This window comes from Gopherus evgoodei, chromosome 15, assembly GCF_007399415.2.
Source record: "Gopherus evgoodei ecotype Sinaloan lineage chromosome 15, rGopEvg1_v1.p, whole genome shotgun sequence".
NCBI lineage: Eukaryota > Metazoa > Chordata > Testudines > Testudinidae > Gopherus > Gopherus evgoodei.
The window spans coordinates 15,391,547-15,414,375 of NC_044336.1; the positions used below are offsets into that span (position 1 = coordinate 15,391,547).

Sequence of the window (22,829 nt, forward strand, 5' to 3'; positions counted from 1 at the left end):
CCCTGTACAAAGAAGGTCTGAAATGATTTTATAAAGGGGGTATTTTTCCAGCTTTTTGAATGAGAGATATTCTGGTCTAGTCTTCTAGGAAAACATAGCAGACTCTTGAGTGACCACAGAAGTAGGAGGATTATGACAGCACTAGTCTCAAGGGTATAAAACTAGAGTAGTTGAGAGGGGAAGAGATTTGTAATCAGACTATTTAAAACGCTTTGGCCAAGGCTCTCAAAAGTGACTAGTGATTTTTAGGGCCTGTGTTTTGGTTTCTCTCTGAGGACACCCTAAAGAGGCCTGGCTTGTTTTTCACAAAGGGCTGCTAACTCAGTCTCAGAAAATTGGGCCCTGTTAAGGTGTTTCAAGTTGGGCAGCAACAAATGGCAACACTCCCAAATCGCTAGTTGCTTTGGAAAGCTTTGGCTTCTCTTTTGTTTGTTTAATCCCTGTATGACTCAGACCTTCTTTCCATATTAGAAAGAAGCAAAACACAGGCCCAAACTCACTTTCCCCCTCATGTAGGTTCCCGTAACTATTCCAGTGCTCATGGGCTTAGCAGCAACTTCAAGGTTTGTGTCCAGAGTTGTAACCTTGCCACTTCCTCAATTTCACCCCTGGCTAATCTCTGTTTGAACCCAGGCTAGTGCATTAGACCGAACAGTGGGTAATGAAATGCTGGTGGTGGTACCTTTTCCCGGAGGACCTGGCCAGACTGCTTTGCATAGTGATTCTTCAGGGTGACCAGGAGGAAGAGATGGTGTTCAGCAGAAAACCGATACTGCTAACTATTCCATGCTCATACTGACTCTGATTATATATTAATAGGAGGCATCGCAGTCCAAACGGGATCGAAGGCGCCTGTCCAGCGCATCCTTGAGCGGGCAGTGGATGCCAACGTCTGACTGGGTGAGAGGAGCTGGGATGGGGAAATGCCCGAGGAAGGGGATTGGGATTGGGATTGGGATAGAACTCCTGTTTCTAAAGCTGGGATGTCCCAGCTGCGCTGAGGATACTGCTGCAGATGAATCTCTCTGCAGAGATTTCCACTGATTTGGGGCCTGATCCAAAGCCAGGGGAATAACTCCCATAGAGTGAGCTTTAGGTCAGGCTATTGGTGCATATCCAGGCTTCTGTACTAATGTGATAGGCCTTAGAGAGAGACCCTAAGTGTGGACAGATCTCTCTTCAGGGATTCCCACTGACTTGCTGTTTATCCCACTAGTTACACATTCCTCTTCAGGGACTTCCAAATCTGAATACTCAACATACTGTAAGCGGAGATACTTGAAATGCTAAGCACTAACATAACCTGTGAGCTGTTCAGACCCTTCTCCATGGGGCACTGATCTCCTCGTTGGGGGGTTTTCACCCACAGGTGCTGTCTTGGAAATCGAAGCTGCCTCTGCAGACAATCATGCGGCTCTTACAGGTGCTAGTTCCCCAGGTGGAGAAGATCTGCATTGATAAGTAAGTGTGTTGTGTTATGTAATAATTGGGAGGCTGCAGGGGTTTGACTGGAGGTTGATTGTGAGAGGCTAAAGGCTATGATGTCGTCTGGGAGACAATCTAGGATTTAACCAGGGATGGACTTGAGTGTATGCTTAAAGCCCAGGAAATCAGGCCACTAATTCAAGTTCATGTATTTCTTTACTCTGGTGGTACATTCAGCTAGATTTCAACTCCAGCAGATACCAGGTGCTAGAGCTCTTCCCAAGTTTACTGTTTATCTCGTCATTTACACGATCTCCTCTTTTCAGTAGGAGCAGTTCAGAAGTCAAGTCCATGGTGTGTATGTGTATATCTGTTCATGCATGACGTGTATGTGTTTGCCTGGGTCAGTACTTTCTGCTGCAGCAAACTTCACAAATGGCAATTGACGATGTCCTGGATGCTCACGTTCTCGCTCTCTCTGCAGGGGCCTCACAGATGAATCTGAAATCCTCAAGTTCTTGCAGCATGGCACTCTAGTGGGACTGTTACCTGTCCCTCACCCCATCCTGATCCGCAAGTACCAGGCTAACTTGGGCACTGCCATGTGGTTCCGAACCTACATGTGGGGAGTTATTTATTTAAGGTAAACCAGCTAGATGAGTTCTTAGCCCATGTTTTCCTAGCACTAGCAAGGTTTCTGTGCAAATCCCTAGTCTGTAGAGCAGCCAGCCCTAGACACTCCCTCCCTTAGCCGGTGTAGAGTGTTGGGAGAACTTGCAGCTACTCTATGACTTTCCCTTTTCCAGCAGTGGGTGCTGTAGGGAATAGCGTAGACACGCTGGCAGTGGGAGAGCACAACTGCTCCAATGCCTGCATCTCCAAGCAGGAGGTGTTGCAGGGAAATGATGGAGGAGTGCTGCCTGCCTGGAGTCTTGCAGCTCCTCCTGTCCCTGCCTCTGCTCACAGGAGCTGCTGCAGGGCATTGGGCCAGGAGCGCCGGCTTTGCGGGAGCTCACAGCTGTTGCATTCTCCTCTTTGCCAAGCGGTAAATGTCTCAGTTCTTGTTATCCCAGCTGGCAAGATTTGAGTGCCATTAACATTTGCTTGTTTCATAGTAAGTGACTTGACCGTCTTTTTCTCTTCCAGGAATGTGGATCCCCCCATCTGGTATGATACGGATGTGAAGCTATTTGAAATTCAGCGAGTCTAAGATGAAAGAAGGCACTTACCTCTGATAAGAGAGAAACACTGGAAACAAGGACCTCGCTGTGCATTGCTCCATCACAGCTGTTCCTGCATTTCACAGCCAGCTGAGAGACCAAAGGGACAATCACTTCCATTTACCTACCTGTCATTTTAAGCTTTAATCAGGATCTGCTCAGAGATACCGGCCCCTAAGCCCAACTCCCTTCCTGTCCCTCCCCAGGAACCCTGAGTAAAAGATGCCTAAGAAGTGTCCATTGTGGTTGTTGCACTGGAAACCAGACCATTCTTAGTTCTTCTGTCATTCTCTCACTCCTGGCTTCGGTCTGGAGACAAACCTGAACCTGACCAGCTGGAGGCTATGACCTCCGCTCCCTCACCCCCTGGTCAGATTCAGCATTTGATTAAAAGACTCTGAATGTAATGAGTTAAACTGGGTCAGCGAGGGAAGCTACTGCTGCTGCGGGAGGTGCGTGGTTTTTTTTTTAATTGTAGAAATACATCGTTTTTGTGGTTCTTTCCAAAGAATTTATTCCAAGACTCCATCAGGTTGCAGGTCATCTTGCTGCTGCCTCTCCTCACTATCCATAGCAGGGCTGGAGGATCTTTTTTTACCAGCTGAATGAAAAGGGAATGCTAAACGGAATCTATTTGTTCATCCACTTCATGTCTGTGTTTTGAGTCCCTCTTTCCTTCCCATTTGGTTGCTGTAAGCCAATGCTTCAATGCAAAGTACAAAGCTTGGCCCTTTCCCCTTCTTCCCCACTCTGTCATTCACTGCCCTGGAGGTTTGCAGACCTGGAATGATGCTGTGCCCTTAGAGATGGGCTCTTTAAATGACCAGAGTGTATGTGTCTAAAGCCACTTTGAATACCTTCCTCAGGCTAAGGGGGTCAGTGCAAAGGCTGGGAGGAAAGGCCTGGACCCGGAGGCATAAGCAGGCTTTTCCTTGCAAGGAGAAAGGAACAGTTTGTGTCGCCCTCCAGCAGCCGTTTCCCGTTGATTGAAGGAAATTGATTGAAGGCAGCATGTCCACCCTTGGAAAAAGCGATATCCCACCTTCCTTGCTGGGCATGTTGTCATGGCACGTGGAGAATGGTGGAAGGGATCAATTGTGCATTGCTTTTTCAGGGCAAGGGGTTGAAGGAAGGTCTCAGGGAAGTCTTAAGCAGCATGTTGAAGGCAGCAGGAGAAAAGCGGCTAGACACTGGTGGGAGTGACCGCTGGGGTGAAGTTGGATCCTTCAGAAGGCCTTGATGGCTTCTGGTTTAAAAAACTAGACTGTATTGGATCCCAGGCATGGTATGTGTGGGAACCTATGGTTTTCAGGGATATTGGGAGATCATCTGCCTCAGTCACAAGATATTGTGATGCCATGCTTGATGCAGCAGTGCAGGGTTGCAGTTCTGTAGATTAAGACATGAGCCAGAGGTGTTTCTGTTCCCCTGGAAGGTCCTCATGTGTTGCAGACGTGGACCACAGGAAAAGGGGGATCCTCTCATCGACCAAGTTCTAACTCCTACTGCTTAGTCCTTAATGTTTCATTCTGCGGACCGCCAAGGACAGCCATTCTTGATCCCTAGCTTTAGAACCACTGCTGTAGATGACTCCATGTAAACCATTCTCCTTACCCGTATGCAGAGGGCAGCTGTGTTATGGGGTCAGCCACCATGTAATTCTTCCCCTTAGGAGGAGGTCCATGCTGTGGTATGGGCAGCCACTGGGAAGTAGCCCTCTGTCTGGTTTAATTTGGGTAGCTCACTGATTTAGTATCAAAGCAGTCCCCCTCCTGTGGTGCTGGAACAGGACTAAAGCCCCCAGCCCAGTTTGGTACTGGAGTATAGCCTGGAATATCCTTGATAGGGATAGATGAAGGAAACCTTTTTTCTCTCCATTCCCAATGCATTTTGTCATCATTTCCATCCTCTACCTCCCCCATCTGTATACAGACATTTATAGATTGAAGTCTATATTTTGCTTGGAATATCTCTCATTGGAAGAATGTGATTGATGGAGCCCTGGTAATGGGCCGACATTTGATTGTACTGCACCTGCACCTCACAGCTGGACAAGGGACTTCTTGTGTCCCAGACGCTTGCTTTTCCCCTGCCCCTGTCATGCACACTGGTTTTGTGGTATCTTCTGTCCTTTCAGTTTGCCTTGTGTATCTTCTATTCCTTTGTGAATTCCTCTGCAGTTTTACATTCCTTGATGTTTCAAGTTCAGTCTTTGTTCCATGAAAATCAAATTGCACTGTAAACTATTTGCTCATCTATAGAGATATAAAAATTATCTTAAACATGGCACCTGCTTTGACTCTGTCTGTCCCAGAGGGGTTTATCATCTTGTTTGTGTTACTTCTGGGGGCCTATTGCATGATTTATGTGACTGGAGGATATGGTATCCTGGTTTCCTTTGCAATGGGTGGCTTACCACCCCGTTATCTCTGGTAAACTTACCTGACCTGTGCATTTGTGGCCTTTGATATGCTGCGAGTAGAGCCTGTTAAAATGACTGAGGCCAAGGGCTTCACAGGATTCCAACAAGGGATTGGATACTTATATGAATAATGAGTACATAGAATTAATTAAATATAGGGCTAGAAAGGACCTTGAGATATCATCAAGTCCAGTCTGCTGTACTGAGCCAGGATCCAGTAAACCTCGACCGGGGTAGGCAACCTTTGGCATGTGTGCCGATTTTCAGTGGCACTCACACTGCCCAGGTCCTGGCCACCAAACTGGGAGGCTCTGCATTTCGTTTTAATTTTAAATGAAGCTTCTTAAGAATTTTAAAAACCTTATTTACTTTACATACAACAAGAGTTTAGTTCTATATTATAGACTTATAGAAAGAGACCTTCTAAAAACGTTAAAATGTATTACTGGCACGCGAAACCTTAAATTAGAGTGAATAAATGAAGACTCGGCACAGCACTTCTGAAAGGTTGCTGACCCCTGACCTAGACCAGTCCTGACAAGTGTTTATCTAACTTGCTCTTAAAAACCTCCAATGATGGGGATTCCACAGCCTTCCTTGGAAGCCTGTTCCAGAGCTCAACTACTCTTATAGTTAGAATTTTTTCCCTAATGTTTAACCTAAATCTCCTTTGCTGCAGATTAATTCTTCTTGACCTACTTTCAGTGGACATGGAGAACAATTGATCACTGTTCTCTTTGTAACAGCCCATTACATATTTGAAGACTTATCAGGTCCCCTTTCAGTTTTCTTTTCTCAGGACTAAAAATGCCCAGTTTTTTTTAATGGTTCTTCGTAGGTCAGGTTTTCTAAACCTTCTATCATTGTAGCTCTCCACTGAATTCTCTCCAATTTGTCCATATATTTCTTAAATTGTGGCACCCAGAACTGGACACAGTACTCCAGCAGAAGCCTCACCAGTGCTGAGTAGACCAGGACAGTTACTTCCTGTGTCTTACATACGACACTCCATTTAATACATCCCAGAATATTAGCCTTTTTCACAACTGCATCACAGTGTTGACTTGTATTCAATTTGTGATCCACTGTAAAGCCCCGGATCCTTTCCAGCTAGAGTTTTTATTGTTGTTGTTCTATCTAATTTGGGGGATATAAATTCTGTGCCTCAGGGCTTGACAAACTATCTATGGTTAGAGAGAAACCTCCCCTCTGGGCAGGGTATTCCAGCATTGTCCATTATGGGGTTTCTTGTACCTTCTGAAGCAGTTGATGCTGGCCTCTGTCAGATGCAGGATACTGGTGTAGCTGGACCATTAGTCCAATCTGGTCTGGCAGTTCCTATGTTCCAGAGCTGATTAGTTATTGGCCTCTTTATCACTGGTCAGTGAGATTTCATAGGTAAGTTCATGATGTTGCCACAAGAGACTACATCTGAGTTTCCCCCTCATGCTCTGTGTGCATATAGAGTGCATCTACGCTGCTAACTCCCCCGTGGCAGCGACCCTCAGAACTGGGTCTACAGACTCGGTTTACGGGGCTTGTGCTACGACACTAAAAATAGCCACTTACAAGTTCCCACTTGCGCTTTGAGGGGGATGCATCTCAGAGCCCAAGCTCCAACCTGAGCAGGAACATCTACAGAAAGTGTGAGCCCCGTGAGCCTGAGCCTGAGTCTGTAGACATGGGCTCTGAGACTCGCTGCCACGGGTGTGTTTTCGCTGTGTAGACATGCCTGCAAAGTGCTAGTATTTGTATCCCAGGTGTTAGGCCTCCAGAACTCCCTGATCAGCTAGGCCCTATCAACTCAAGTGTGACTTTCTCAAGCAATTTTCCTCTTCCCCACGCGCATACATCATTCATTGCTCCAGTGTCTTTTGCAAACAAGGGAGAAGGTTTGAGAACTTGTTTTCATTTGAAAGGAAAGGACCTTTGGTGTGTTCCTTGGGTGAGATTCCTGGTGCAAACTGAAATGGAAGTAATAATTAACTTTATTGGTGCCTAATTTATTCAGCTGTAATTTCTCCTGACGTTTCTTGTTGACATAAGGCTTAGTAAAAGTATTTGAGGCAAAGTCCATGCTCACTTGACCTGTCTCACTTGTAACTTCCAGACTAGTTGCAGTAATTGTGATCTGTACCCCCTGGGATGCCAGTGTCAGGGGCTCTTCGGAGAGGCATTTCTGAATGACATTAGCTCTCTCTGCCCCTGACTATGGCTTGTAGGGAGTTTTGTTTTTATACAAGGCTGCAATTCTGAGAATCCAAGCTCTGAACCTAGCCAAACCCTTCTTTAGACTGATTTATGTTGGACGGGAGCAGTAAAGGTAGTGGTATTTGCACTTTAATCCATCACCTTGGTTAAGTGACACGAAGGATTTTGATAGCAAGAAAAGATGGATTGAGTGTAAAATCGGGACCTGCCCTTAAATCTTTATATAATCTTTGTACTTGGGAAGGACTGGATCCGAAGCCTGTTGCAGCAAATGGGGGGCTTTTCATTAACTTCAGTGGGCTTTAGCTCAGGCTCTGTGAGCAAAGGGTGAAACAAAGACTGCAACAGCAAAATGTGACTGTTCAAATTGTCTTTATTTCTATTCACTGAGATCAGTGGGCACTCGGTCATGAGGCCCACCCCTAGCCTCTGCATTCCAGTTCCACCACCTAAGCACCTTTGGTAAATCAAACACCTGATGTGTTTCTCATCAAACACAGTGTGTTAGTCTATAAGGTGCCACAGGACTCTGCTGCAAACACAGTGTGGTGCATTTTTACTCCCGGATTTGCACACAGGTTAATGCACATTGCTATGTCCTGTACAGACTGTGGAAAGCACAAGAGGGGGGAGGGGTCACAGTAGAATTATTAGCAGCTTATTTTAGGGTTTTCTTAAATTCCGAGGCTAGAGGGGTGCGTTGTGATCATCTAGTCTGACCTCCTGTGTACCGCAGGCCAGGGCACTGCCCCTAGCCAGGCTTTCAAAACGGCAGGCAATGGCGTGATCTTCACTAGCGCAAAAGGAAGAGCAGATTCCATTTCATGAGAGAACAAGAAACGCACTCGATAAAAAGCAGGAATGAGGAATGTCAAGTATAAGCTAAGTGGTAACTATAACGCTTCTCTAGCGCGTTCCACCAGCGGCGCTCCGAATGCCTGTCAGAACCTTCACTGAGCCCAGTTAAATGGGATAAGTGGTTTCATTCCCATTCTACAGATGGGGACATAGAGGCACAGAGCTTTTTCATGGCCTGATGTGCAGAGATGCTGAGTGCCCATAGCTTCCTTTGACTTCAGTTAGAGTTATGGGTGCTCAGCACTTCTGAAAATTGATCCCAGAGGCCCAGATCCCCCAGGGTATTCAGGCGCAGCACAGCCTTTGTGCTCCAGCTGTGCCACTGTAGCACTTCTGCGTAGACACTCGTACAGTGATGGGAGGGGTTCTCCAGTCACTGTAATTAATCTGCCTCCCTGAGAGGCGGTTGCTAGGTCAATGGAAAAATTCTTCCCTCTGCTTAATGTGGTCTACACCGGGGTTAGGTCGGCAACGAAAAATCCCCATCCCCAAGAGACGTAGCTGTGCCACTTTACATTTCCTGTGTAGACCAGCCCGAAGTCTCAATGAATTCAATGAGAGTATGGCCAGGTCTACACTAAAAAGTTAGGTCGACCCAGCTACATCACTCAAGGGTGTGAGAAATCCACCCCCCTGAGTGGCCCTAGCCCCTGGTGTAGACAGTGATAGGCTGGCAGAAGAATTCTGTCAACTTCGCTACCGCCTCTTCGGGAAGTGGGTTACCTATGCCGATGGGGAAACCCTTCCTGCCAGCATAGGTAGCATCTACTGACACACTAAAACAGCACGGATGCAGCCACATTGCTGTAGCATTTCGAGTGCAGACAAGTCCTTAAAAAACTAAATATCTTTGAGCATCTGGCCCAAGGATACATACAGAGTTAGTGTCAGAATCAGGAGCAGAACCCGGATCTGCTCTAACCACTACACCACGCTCCGTAGGTGCTCATATGAACCTTATACTTCCATACAGCCATGTGAAAAGTGGGCATTTTTGTTCATTTTTGCTTGAACCTGAGGGTATTTCTGTGGCCTCTTCCTCAGATTGCTGGTAGGGTTCCTGCCCTTGATTTCAGAGGTTCTGTGGAGTGCATTTCAGTCTGTGCATCATGATGCGGCTCTTATGTTCAGAGGGTTGAAGGTGGAGCTGGTTAAAGTCCCATTAATTACCATACAGTGTCCTGAGTGCAGTATCTATATTATACCTATTATTCTGGCACTAGTTTGTTTCCATTGAGCAGTATGGTATTTTATAGACCGGTCTAGATTGTTTTGTTTTTCTATGGAGAAAGTTGACACCAGCATGTTCAAAACACAAAACAACTTCCCTTTCATCTGAAACTCCTTGAGAAATAGGGCTTAGAGGAGCCAAAGTGAAAGCCAGAATGAAAGTGAGCGAGCAGCATGTGTGTCTTTGTTCCCAGGTCTCCCCCATCTGGCTACTGTCCAGTGACTTCAGCGCCATTTCTCCCTCCACCACTGGGTGAGGGAGGGTTGGACCTGGTTCAAGATGACACATACACCTCCAGGAGCCCCCCGATGGAGTGCATTCTGTAGAACACACCCAGGGGCAGGCCGAAGTTCACGATGGCAAACCAGGTGGAGTAACCGTAAAATGACTTCTCCAGCCCGTTCTCGAAGGCAGGGTGCATCCCGAACGTGGGCATGATCCACAGCTAGAAGGGGGGTTACAAAGAGCAGCGGTCAGAGGAGGTTAGGGTGTCCTGTATCAGTGGCTCTCAACCTTCCTGGGCTTCTGTTCCCCTTTCAGGAGTCTGATTTGTCTTGTGTGCCCCCATGTCTCACCTCACTTAAAGACGGTTTGCTTACAAAATCAGATGTGAAAATACAAAAGTGTCACAGCACGTGGCGAATGACAAATTGCTGACTTTCTCATGGCTACCATATAATTCTAAAATAAATCAATTGGAATATAAATATTGTACTTGCAGTTCAGTGTATAGTATACAGAGCAGTATAAACGAATTATTGTCTATATAAAATGTTAGTTTGTACTGACTTCGCTAGTGCTTTTTATGTAGCGTGTGGTAGAACTAGGCAAATATCTAAAGGAGTTGATGTACCCCCTGGAAGATCTCTGTGTATCCCCAGTGGTATGCATACCCCTGGTTGAAAACCATTGTTCTATATATATTCAGCATAGTCCATGGCACTGGCTATGCTCAAAAGCCTATGGTGCTGAATGGACGCAGGGCTGGCTGAGGCAGTCACTGGGGTATCTCTGATTAGGGTGACCAGACAGCAAATGTGAAAAATCGGGGCAGGGGGTGGAGGGGAATAGGAGCCTATGTAAGAAAAAGACCCCAAAATCGAGAATGTCCCTATAAAATTGGGACATCTGGTCACTCTATCTCTGATTAACAGAGCAAGTCCTCTCCCTAACAGAAGACATCTCAGAGGGATGTTTCCTCCCCTTACACTACTGCAGTCTCTGCCAAATAAAACCATGTCTCTAACATAACCCCATCTGGAGACTCAGTAACAACACAGTTGCCCCCACAGCCTGGTTCAGGTTTTCTCATGTGTCTGGCATGAGGAACTTGGAAAATGTAGCATTTTTATGACTATTTTGCATGACTCGGTTTCCCTGTTGTATTGTGGCCTGACTGCTTGCACAGTGCTAACTCACAGGTGGCTGTGAAGGGGGAGTTATAGAACTGAGCAGGCCAGGTAAAACACTGACAGCCTCTCGGGTCCTCAGCTTCAACGGAGTTAAGATAACAAAGGCTGGGCCAATGGCTGGAAGCAGAAGTTACCTCGCTGACTTCATCCAGGCTAGGACGTTTTACTCTTCCCAAGAATAAGCCTGGAATCCAAAGGCCTGTTAAAAAGGTGCCCATTGCCGAAAGGGAGGGATTTTTGCAAGGGGGTGAGCTGAGAGAGGCTGGCCAGGATGTGTCACTGAAACAGCTGAGAGGACTCACTCAGAGGCTGAGGAAGCAGGCTGGAAGCAATGAGCTGTTTCTCCCAACTCCAAGATGGGGAATCAGCTGGATCCTGCCAGAGCTTTGGCTGGAGAGGTGGAAGTTGGGTAAAGGACTATGCAAGTTGGTCTTTAAATCTACTTCAGTTAGCACTGTGTACCTTTGGGGGCAGAATAAATCACGCTTTGTTTTGAAGAAGCTGCTTCTGTTTCCGTGCAAATGCACACTGTCACCAGCTCCCAATGAGACACTCTTGCACGGGCCAGCCCCAATGGGACCTGCAGAATCAGCCACAGTTGGTAACCAGAGGGTGTATCCCATGCCCTGGTCTATGAGTGGGTGGATTGCAGAATTCCACCTGGGGAGTGGTAAAGGCCTGACACCCGTGGGTGTGCACTTAGAGACACTCAGAGAAGGGACAGCAGAAACCGTGACAGATGGGAGCCACCTAAGTTTTAATCACATCCTCAAGCCAATGTTATAGCTCTGTCCAAAGTTTTTATCACAGTTCAAGGATGTGGTTAAGGTCCTGCCTATTCTGTTCAATGGAAATGGGTTGTAACTAGCTGGGTGGGCACAGATGTCATTGCAGACAGGTCCTAATACTGGAGACTCTTGATGACAAGGATCCACTACTATCCGCTGTGCTTCCCACTTTTCTAGTTAGGCACTTTTTATTCAACACCAAATGTGTCTAATAACTTCTAATATACTTAAAATCAGGGCATCTGAGAGGGTTTTAGCTGCCTATGTTCTGTGAAAATCTCCCCCTGACCCGTGTACAGAAAATCTAGCCAGGCTGGAGTCATTCATTTTAAAAAGATATTTTAGGGTCAAAGGAGTGAGAAGTTAACAGGAAACCTTGTCTGCACTGTAGCATGAGCCTCAGTGCTGGTGTGTAAGAGATTACTAGCAGGCCTGGGGAATGTGGACGAACAAAATGGATGGCTTAAAGGGAAGAGAAGGTAGGGGCAGGGGCGGCTCTATGTATTGTGCCGCCCCCAGCACAGCAGTCAGGCGGCTTTCAGTGGCTTGCCTGCGGGAGGTCTGCTGGTAATGCAGATTCGGCAGCTTGCCTGCGGGAGGTCCACCGATCTGGCGCCTTCAACGTACCCGCTGCCAAATTGCCGCTGAAACTGCTGGACCGGCGGACCTCCCACAGACATGCTGCAGAAGGCAGCCTGACTGCTGCCCTCACGGCGACCAGCAGGTTGCCCCCTGAGGCTTGCCGCCCCAGGCACGCACTTGGTACGCTGGTGCCTGGAGCCGCTCCTGGGTGTGTGTGTGTGTGAGAGAGAGAGAGAGAATGTAGAACCAAGGTGTTCTCTGGTCTACTTGTTCTCATTCCAGGCCCAGGATGTAGAGAAAGCAGCTCGAGAGAGATACTCACTATGATGTTGCACAAGACCAAGAAGATTGAGATCTCCTTTAGGGCTTTCCTCTTCCAGTTCAGGCGGCCGTAGGTATGTCTGTAGGTATGTGAAACCCTCCTGAGCTCCTGTCTTATCTCTAGCGGGTAAACTCTTCTCGGGTCACAGTTTTCATGCTTCTCACCTTCTTTTGCTTCAGTCTCTTTGTTGCCAGGGGGTGGCGTGGTCTCCTGGCTGGTGTGTGACATGGCCGTCTCTTCACTGGATGGACCCGAGTGCTGTGTGTGGGGCCCAGCCGGGCTGGTGTCAGGATTCTCCACCAAAGGCTGCCGGTGAAGCCCCTCTATAATGAAGATGTTTTGCGTGATGTGCTGAATGATGAGGCTGACCGCATAGGTCAGGCTGAGTCTGTCCAGCAGGTCTCCAGGGTTGGTGGCCACAATGGCGACAATGGAGAAGTAAGAAATGCCAATCTGGCCTAGGGCTGCTCCCATGAGCAGGATCACGTCCAGGCTTCGGGTTGGGTTTTTCAGAGTATCTAGCTCACGCTCTTCCAAGCCATGGATGACCGTCCCAGCCAAGGCACCCACAGTCATCATCGGCAGAAGCGCGACATAGTAGGAATAATAAAGCACAAGGGTCTCCTGGCTAGGTGCTGAGCTGGTAGCCTGGATCTGGTAGGTCATGAAGATGCAGATCCCTATGAACAATGTAGATATGCCCAGCACCAGCCCATAAATGACACCACGGAGCTTGAACTTGGGCTTGGCATGAATGGCGTGGTGGGGAGGGATGCGCCTGCCCACATTCTTCCACATGACGTACAGCATGGAGCTGCCGATGAGGCAGTATTCCGGGTTGAAGGGATACAGCAAGACATAGCCCTTCTGGAGGATGAGGCAGGCTGTTGTGTTTGGACACGTGCATGAGCTGGACTCATTGCCTGGAGTGAGGGAAGAGAAAGGGGGTCATTTGGGAGGCATGAGTAGCCTGGGAAGTTTTTTTGTCTGTTTCCTGGCTACCTGCAGTGAGGTCCTACGTACCTGCCTGCCCCAGAAAGCCTTATGACCTGCATGCCCCTTCCATGCTCTAAGCCCGGTACAAACACTAACTAATCAGCCCTCCCAGTTCACCCTGGAAGGGGGGTAATATTGGTTTCTCCATTTGCACAAGACACAGACAGGTGAAGTCACCTGTCCAAGGCCACACAGCATGCCAATGGCAAAGCCAGGATCAGTGCTAAGGCTTTTCTGATTCCTCTGTCCCTGCTCAATCCACTAAACTCTCTTCACATGCATCTGGGAGGTTAAGACTCCCTGATAAAGGTCTGCACCATCGGCCGGAGGGTTTGAGGTTTCTGCTGTGTCATGATGAATTAGTCACGTAGGGAACTGATGGGCATCTCTCTCTCTCTCTGTCTGGAAGAAGAGACTAGACCCAATCCCGGACCATGATTACGTGTAGCCCTCGCCCTGTGTGTAATATGTATTCTCTTTCCTTCCCTACATAGACCTTCTCCCAGGAGAGCTCTTTATCTCCGAAGTTTAGTGGCTAAATAGCTTTCCAGGCAAATCAGCATGTTCCGAACAACCCACAAACTGTAGTATGGATCGTTCAAAAATCTAGATCTCTACGGGTGACCTCAACCTGCAGTTAAGCAAAACTTCCTGTTTCCCTGGAAAAATAGACACCAACTCCTTGTGCTTTAGTGAAGCCATGCATCCTGGTGGAGATGATCCAGAAAACTGAATGGCTGGGGCCAATGGCTAGTGCTGACCTCGTGGATTCTCCATCCTACCTGTCTACCTGTTGCTATTAAGAAGCAGTGAAGAATAAGCCATGCCTGGAAAATTTTATACAAAACCTTTGAGTGCAGATTCAATTTCCCTGTGAACAGAGTCGTTGGTCACTGCTAACAGCCAGAGAAGGAGGTCTGTGGCCATGGTCAGCATCAGTCCACATCTGTAAAAGGGAAAGAGCACTTTTACAGCATGTCACCGGAGAGCGTCTCTTATGGTCTTTTGCCTCTAGCTCCTCCTTGCTTTATGGCGCACACACATTCTCCAACCTGGATGGTACCACCTGCACTCACATGGGCACACCCACCCACACCTGTGCTTGCTCATACACTCGGCCATGCACACTCATGTATTTGCACACATAAGCACGCCCATTCCCGCACAGTCACAGCCATTCCCACTTGCAGTAATTTGCACAGGTTCTCACGTCCACTAGACATACACCTGAACACTTAAGCCAGTTGCGAACTGTGCAACGGGCCCATTGGGGCTTGCAGTTGTCACAGGAACATGTGATGGCCAGAAGAAAGCTGACTAACCCATGTAGACATAATAAAAATGGGTGAGGTCAAGTCAAAACCTAATGCCTCAGCAAGCCCGTGCAGTAGACAGATTCTTGAGGTTGGGGGTTGGTTTGTGAAATCTCTCATCCTTTAAAGATGAATTTTCCTGCTTGGTGGAATTGGCTGTAATCCCGCTGGCCCCCAGCACTGGCATGGCTGTCAGCTCTAATGTGGGTGCCACAGTTTTGTACGTCTACCTGCAAGGATTGTGCCTCTCCACTGTAATCCACAACCGCCTATTCATGTTGACTAGGTCATTATCCTCCACTGAGGAAATTCAAGTGGACTGGAGATGGGATTAGGAAATCAAACCGGTCAATGCCACACAGACCAAACAAGAAGATGGCTCAGAAGGCAAAGCCTATCCGAGGTCCATTTGAAAGAGTGACACATTGATCTGCCTTGCATTTAAATAGAAAATCCCTCAGTTTTAAGAAACAAAGATCTTTAAAGCTGAAAAGCAGATTATAAGGTGCCCCTGGGAGGGCTGCTGAGGAGGGGAAAGTAGAGTCAGAAAGGCCGGGTATGGGAGTGTTCAAAGTAAGGTGAAGGGCTATTAAACAAGGCCCCTCCTTCTGTAGTCCTACCTGGTGAGGTTGTGCTGGACTTGAGTGCAGTCCTTAGAGTGGTGCCATAAAAGGTACGTCTGAAAGCAACAGAAACAATCAAATGACCCTATTGTAAACCTGGCACCAGGTGCGTGTGCAGATGTGCGTGAGTGGGAGCCTGTGCAAATGCAAGCGTCTGAGTGGGAATGCTTGTGACAGTGTGTGAATGGACGCAGGAGTGCGTGAGCTTATGTGTGCATACGCATCCATTTTGCAGCATCTGCATGTGGGCAAACATGTATTGTCTAAAGTGCAGCCAGCTGCTTGACTAACACTTGCGGTTTGATATTGAAAATAATATTCAAAAGACCAAATAACCAAGCGTAGCCATTTAACACCTACGGCTCTGCTCTTTCCAGGAAGCAGCTCTCTGGCAGCCTGCAGTTCACCTTACACAGAAGGCTGCTCCGAAACAGGCATTTCAATTGGCCATATTTATAGTCGGGTGGTTTACAAACTAAAAGCACTTTATACAGCACCCAAGACTAAAATCCACCAATCAGCTTTTTACCTTGTTGTTCTGTATTAACGTCTTCCTGCCTTATCTTTTGTTTTGGATCCCACATTTCAAAGGCCGGGAGGGGCTGTGGAGTCACAATACAGCCTGTACTAGGACACACCATTCGGGAGTCTTGTCCTTGACAGGTTTCCTATTTGCTAATGCCAAAAGTGACATTTAGATTTGCAGAGCATTGTGGGATAGGTAGCTAGATAGCATGACAGAAGTGAGCCAAATATGAGTCAGTTAGCAGAACTGCCCAATGTTAATATGGAGAATAACATACACAGTATTAATACCACGTGCATGATACCTATTGTATGTGTGTGTGTGGGGGGACATATCTGGCTACATCTACACTGCACACCAGTGCTGGAGGCATGTGGTGTACGTGCAGGGATGCGTCCACGCTGTAATAGTATGTAACACCATGCATCGGTGGAAGCCTCTGGCAGTGGCAGAAGGCTTCAGCAGCTCCCTGCTGCCAGAGCCTTTCACTGGGTGAGGAAAGGCCCTGGTGGGGAGGAAGCAACCTGGAAGTCCCCTGGCTGGAGCTGCCATAGTCTTTCCCTGCAGTGGGAAAAGGCTCCAGCAGCAGGGAGGCAGCAGACCCTCCACTGCTAAAAATAGCAGCGTAAACAGGGAGGCAGAGTAGAGAACATGTGGGGTTTGTACTCTCAGGGGTGTCTTTACTTGCCTAAGCTGTGCCTCATGGTCTACTCTGCTACTTATACCCATGCTAGGGGGGCAATGCAGGGATGTAACATGCCGCCAAAGGAAGCATGCGGCACAGATGTACCATAGGTCTGGCTGACGTGTAACTGTATACGTTATGTGTGAATATGTGTGAATGTGAGGGCGCATGTATGTACGAATCTAATCCAAAAAGAGAGACTTGAAAATGCATTTCCATTCGCTCTGCTAGGCACAGGAGTTTGCTTCTAATAGAATCTGGAGAATTTGCGTACATGGTTTTAGGTCACAGAGATGTCATAATTTACAGAACTTCTGGTTGTAAAGCACATCTGAATAATTTAAATGGGCAATTGATTTTGCCATTGAGGTTTGGCAATTGCAAACAGAGAGAAATCCTGATTTCAAATGAGAAAGCTTCCTGGGGCACATTAGTGCAGAGACAGCTGTCTGGGCTGTTGAGGGGTAATGTACCAGATTTTCACTTATCTCTGTCTCATTACCGACTTTGCAGAAGGAAGTAGGGGAACTTCCACTAAGTTCTATGATAGATTTATTGTCTGTTATCACAGTAATGATTTCATTTTACTTTTATGTCTTTGAGTACTATTTGTGCCACATGTATTGGCACTGTATGTGGTTTGGTATTTAAAACAATAATTGACACAAAAAATTCTTTTAACAAGAAACCCCTGCCTCTGATCTCTCTCTCCCCACTTCCTTGCCTCCCAGCTATAAGGCGGAGTGACTGGATTCCAGAGAAGATGACGTTCCATACCTGAATGCAAATGAAGATGATTTCTGTGCACGGGAACAGGATTTCCAGTGGGGATTTGCAATGTATGTGGCTGATGATGTAGCCGATCCTGAACACATGCAGGAGGATGGTGCAGGCTCCAAACAGCACTAGAGACCCTGTCCAAACAGTATAACCATGAGCGAGGGTCCATACATGAAGTAAGCTGAAAGTGGTGCAGGTTTAGTAACCATCACCACATCTCCTGCTTTCATGCTTCCTGTGCTCAGTGGGGCTGGGAGAGTTCTAGTTTTGGACTGTCGGGAGTGGGCCTGAATTCAAATCCTGGATCCAGGTGCTCTGAAATTTGGGAAATTTTGAAAATCCCATTATTGTTTGGGGGGTGGGGTGGGGATCCCTGAATCATGATTTTTGAACATTTGGGTTTGGCAATACTGGCTCAGTCTCTAATTAAGTTACTTGAACAACGCAAGCCATTCACCTGGATGATATGTGTGTGGGAGGTGGACTTCATCCCAGGTTTTGCACAAAGTGCTGCAGGAGAGACTAGGTCACTGGGAGTGAGGATTTCTGGGTAGAAATCTAGCTGCGCTGGATATTGCTCAGTGAAGCTTTGAGGGTCAAATTTTCAAAGCTGTTTAGGTGTTTAAGGATGCAGAGAGGCACCTGCTGGGCTTCTCAGCAGTTTAGGTGGAGAGCTGAGTGAAGAACTGAGTTTTCAGTTTGGTGGTTGAACCAACATTTTTTTTTTAAATGTTTTTGTTTCAAGTTCACTTGGAACAAACTATCTTTCACATGTTCATTTGGCTTTCAAGTGTTTGAACCCTTTTCTTTTGTTTTTTAAAAAACCTAGGTCAGCTTCTGAATGAAACATCATTTGGAGACCAAAAAAACAGAAGTGGTTAGTTCTGAAAATGTTGCAACAAAACATCTGGACTTTGTTTTCCTTCCAGAGCTACATGCCAAATTCAATTCAACTTCACGTATAGCTTCAGCCAACCCCGAAACCGCATTTTTTGGCAAACAAACTAAATTTTTTTGGCCAAAAAATGTGTCTCAGCTCTAGCTTGGTCCCTTGCTCCCACTGATTTCAACCTAACATGCTTAACTCCCATTGAAATCAAGGGGAGGTAGGTGTCTAACTCGGTTAGGGGCTTCTTAGGATCCCCGTAGGCACCTAACTGCATCTTTAGGTGCCTAAATACCCGTTGAAAATCTGTCCCTTAGTGCTTCATTTTACTCCTGAGCCAGTGCAGTAATTAAAAGGCCCTATTAACCAAGGATAGAGCAATTTGGAGGTGTCATCTCATCAACTAAAGCGGGCTGGGCCTGGTCAGGCCTTGGCTGGGAGCTCCACAAGGAAAACCCTGGTGCTGCAAGAAGGGGATTCGCTAATCAGAAATCTTCCCTTTTGACTCAGTATGAGCCAGTACGCCAGCACTGCTGAAGGGGCGGACAGTACTCTGCTGCAGAAAGTGCTGTTAGCTATAATGGTGTCCGTCCCATTTGTGATCACTAAAGGTAGATCTATACTGCAATTAAACCCCTACACTGATTCTAGTTCAGGCGGCGGGGCTATAAAATTGCAGCATAGATCCTATGAATGGGGAAAGTCCCAGACATGGGTTCCAGCCGGACCCTGAACATCACCACAATCTTTTAGCCCTGTAGCCTGAGCACTGCTAGCCCAGTCAGCTGACGCGGGCCAGCCGCAGGTGTTGAATTGCAGTGTAGACACCTGCGAGGTCCCCTGGTTCTCGCTTTGCAAGAGGAAGGATGATGTGGTTGGTTTCCTGGATACATTCCAAGGTGCAGTTACACTCTGCTGTTCTGAATTCCTCCCAGACCTCCAGCTGCATGCAGGAGTCTTGGGCTACTTGTCTTAGAACAACAGCCTGGCACTTTTCATCAGAGGGTCTCAAAGCAGTTTTCAAACATCCAGGACCTGAAGCCTCCCAGCACCGTTGAGAGGCAATGAAGTCATATGACCCCAGTCATTCAAATGGAGAAACTGAGACACGGGGGCGAAGGGTTGGGCGGGGTAGGGGGGAAGGAGAGATGAAGTGACTTGCTCAGGGTCACAGATTGAGACAGTGGCAGATAGCCCAGATCGTCTCATTCCCTGTGCTCTAACCAGAAGGAAATGCTGGATTGCTGTGCCAGAGGTGCAGCATTCTGATGGTGGGTGAAATGGTCTCTTGTGCGTAAAGTGATCTGAGTGTGAGGCACTAAACAAAAGTAAGAGGGTTGTGTGCAGCACTTACCCTGCACCCAGACTGGTCCGGCATGGGAGTCCCTGTACAGCACAGCATGAGGCTTCCTGCTGGTACACAGCAAGTAGTAAATGATCCAGCAGAGAGAAAGGAGCTTGAGGATGGAGAGGAAGATCCCGACGTCGCGCAAGGTAATCGCCACCCTGTTGAAAATCATGCTGCTTATGAAGGCGCAGCCCAGGAACACCACGTTCATGGCCAGCAGCCCTGAGAACAGCTGCCCGGCCTTCCGAGCCTGCTTGTCCTTGTGGAGCAGCGAGGAGCAGCGCCGGTGCAGCCAGCACGTCTCGTAGCGGATCTTCCAGGCTTCAGCCTGCACTGACGTTGACTCTTCACCATCAGTATCCTGGTTAAGGTGCCTCTGCCGTGTAGCTTCCTTGCCAGCCATGTCTCACGATTTTCTGCTGTCTGGTCACGTTGGGATCCCCTGCATGGTTAAACAAATGGGGATTAATAAGAGCATCGATGGAAAGGATGTTAGGGGCTGCTGCTGTTTACATACTTAGCCACTTGACTTCACATGGAGATAAAGTCACATGTGCGATGAGTTTGGTGGTCTCAGCTTAGTCCTTGGCACAATTTATCTACATAAATCCTTCCAGGACAAGCCTTGAGTGCAAGAAAAGCAAGTGCTCTGGGGGACCTTCCTCATTTGGGGCCTCCACCCCTTGTGCATGCTTTGCAGCTCACAGGAGGAGTTCATCTTTCCTCTCTGGCAGCGGGATCAGAGAAGGAGGAAACAGCTCGTGGCCAGACCCTCTCAGCTGTAGGGTCAGATGTTAAAAGTGGCCTCACCCTTACCAGCAAAGATCCCCCCAGAATGAAGGAAAGATGAAAACATAAATGTCAGGTTAAAGGCAGTTTGGCATGTTCCATGCATTATCTTTTACATTCTGTGTGTGTGATCCTGGCCCTTTGTCAAGTCTGGATACTCCCATGTGATCATCACATGTGCTTGGAAGCACTGTGAGGCCAGCTGAAGTTTTTGTTGTTGGTTAAGGTACCTTGAGGCATTGAGGCAGGGTACCAAAGACAGGGAGCACTATTCACACCCTGCTCCCCAGACTTCTTCCAAGTCCAACTCTGCATCCAGGTTTTCAGCTTGATTCATGATAAGTATCTAGATTGGCTGCAAAGTTTGGATCCGGATCAGAACTTCTCCAAAGTTCAGGGCTATCTGGTCATGAGATTTCGACTGAGGCCCCTCTCTGCTGACAATTACCCCATGCTATTCTTATTGAATGCATGAGACAACCAACCTGCATGTGTCCGAGGAGCACAAAGCAGAACTGGGACTTTCAAAGATGTGTGAGACATGCCTGGGCCTGCACCAGTTTGTCAGCCAAAGATCCTGGCTGCTCTTTCCCCCCATCCACCCCCAAGTCCTATCTCAGGAAGGGGACAGAGCTGGAAGACTTTTCCCTCCCTTCCCCCCCGAAATGCAGTGGGAGATGGTAGAATAAACACCCGGAGCTTGTCCCTAGGAGATGGTAGATTTTGAACAGAGAAGGGCCCAAATCAACCCCGGCAGGTCTGAGCAGGTCCAAACTTCGGGGCACTTTTCAGTTTGGACCTAGCTGTAGTTTACAGCAAGAACTGTGGGAGAAGAAAGCCTCGGAGGCAGAGACAATGCATCAAATGATGTTTAAAATGGTGCTTAAATCAGATCTTACGATGCAGCTCTTGAGGGCTAAGAAAATGTTCTGTTCAAAGCAGGTGAAAAGACTCTGCTAGATCCTAAAAGACCCAGCATGATTTGCTCTGTTAGTGGGGTAATTTATACATGTCTTCCAAGCAATGGACCCAGGCTGATTCAGCTGCTCCAGGCAGCTTAAATATACCAGGGGAAAGCAGATCCCTAGGCAGGCAGGGGCTTGCTCACTGGGCCAATCTCATTCTGATCGAAAGGGATCCACAGTGTTAGAAGAAAAACCCAACCCCTCACTTTGTCAGAGGGATAGAAATCCCAGAATCTCCCTCTCTCCACTTTATCAGGGTGGTGATATCCCCCCTGGCTTTGAGGGGAACGTGGTCCCAGACCCAGACCTCCTTAGAAAGGAGATAGTCTCAGAGCCCAATTTCAGCAGCTGGTGCTAATCCCACCCTCACTCCCTCAGGGGGTGATCCATAGAGCAAGGGGCCTGAACTGAGCGGGGGTTAGGGAGAGACTGGGTGGAGACACTTCCTAGCTGGACCTACCTCCAAAATAACAGTATCAAAATACATCTGTCCTGCTGGAGAAGATTCCTCAAGCCAGCAGAAAAGGGACCCAGCGGGAAGCACAGGACCACGTCCAACCTTTCCGCCGATCCCCAGGAATGGCCCAGAGAAAGGAGAAGCCGAGAAGAGGCATCCATACTGGCCAGAGCTCTCAGATACGTTCTTACCTCCACACGGGCTGGTGAGATCCGCAGGGTGGAAGCAGCGACTGGGGGGGGGGGCCCCCGTTTTACGTTCTCCAGGCAGGCAAAGCTACAATCACCCCCCTCAATGACTGCTGTTTGGCCCCGGCCCTCTCCAGGCTTCTCTGAAGAGCTGCGGCAGGCAGGCAAGTCTGCCAACTGGAAAGTGTAACCTGGGCTCTCACAGCGCATTGATTTTTGCCTGTTTACTTTTGGAATATTATTGTCATTACATTAATGACCTCGCTGAGAGACTCATTAGTTCGGCTGAGGGCAGCCAATAGGAATCAACTCTCTTAAACACCTGCCTGGCCAGCCCATGTCAACTGCCTGTTAGTTCTCTGCACAGGATGTGCTGACTGGTGAAAACCTCAAGCCGTAGTGACTAATGCCTTATGAAGCTCCACAGTGTCTGAAAGCCACTTCTCCCTCACTGATGCCCTCGAGGGAGTTCCAGGTGGGGGTGATGGGCAAACTGGGCTGACTAAAACAACCAGAACTTTCTCCCCAGCATCATCATGAACCTCAACTGAACTGGTTTTCAAGTTTAAAAAAAAATTTTTTTTTGATCTCTTTGCACCCCTCACCCCCACCACTTTTCATTTTCTCTGAGCCTCTCTGGAGAAACAGGTCAAAAGGGAGGTGGCTTTTTCTTAGGTGATACCAAAACCAGGTGAGTTTGGATCCATGACTCTTTTTACCTGAGTCTGCAAAGTGTGAGGATTTTTAGAGACCTGGTTATGCTGTTTGCACTTCTCTGAGCTGTTCTCTTGGGTTCTGGAAG

At 47.8% G+C, this 22,829-nt stretch overlaps 2 protein-coding genes across 4 annotated transcripts in view; one reads left to right on the forward strand and one right to left on the reverse strand.

Annotated features, from left to right (window-relative positions):
- Nucleotides 1–4,931, forward strand: part of HID1 (HID1 domain containing) — a 44,971-nt gene extending 40,040 nt beyond the window's left edge. For all 3 annotated transcript variants that reach the window (XM_030534363.1, XM_030534364.1, XM_030534365.1), the window contains 4 exons: nt 820–900; nt 1,370–1,461; nt 1,910–2,068; nt 2,572–4,931. In XM_030534363.1, coding sequence (XP_030390223.1) covers nt 820–900; nt 1,370–1,461; nt 1,910–2,068; nt 2,572–2,635 — 396 coding nt within the window. In that variant the 3' untranslated portion in view covers nt 2,636–4,931. The remainder of the gene's footprint in view (nt 1–819; nt 901–1,369; nt 1,462–1,909; nt 2,069–2,571) is intronic.
- Nucleotides 4,932–9,641: 4,710 nt separating this feature from the next.
- Nucleotides 9,642–20,031, reverse strand: OTOP3 (otopetrin 3). The gene is made up of 7 exons (XM_030534884.1): nt 19,635–20,031; nt 17,392–17,528; nt 15,401–15,459; nt 14,316–14,413; nt 12,772–13,394; nt 12,472–12,681; nt 9,642–9,812 (listed from the first exon to the last, which is right to left on the reverse strand). The coding sequence occupies exons 1-7, from the start codon at nt 20,029–20,031 to the stop codon at nt 9,642–9,644; spliced, it is 1,695 nt and encodes a 564-aa protein (XP_030390744.1).
- Nucleotides 20,032–22,829: the final 2,798 nt, after the last annotated feature.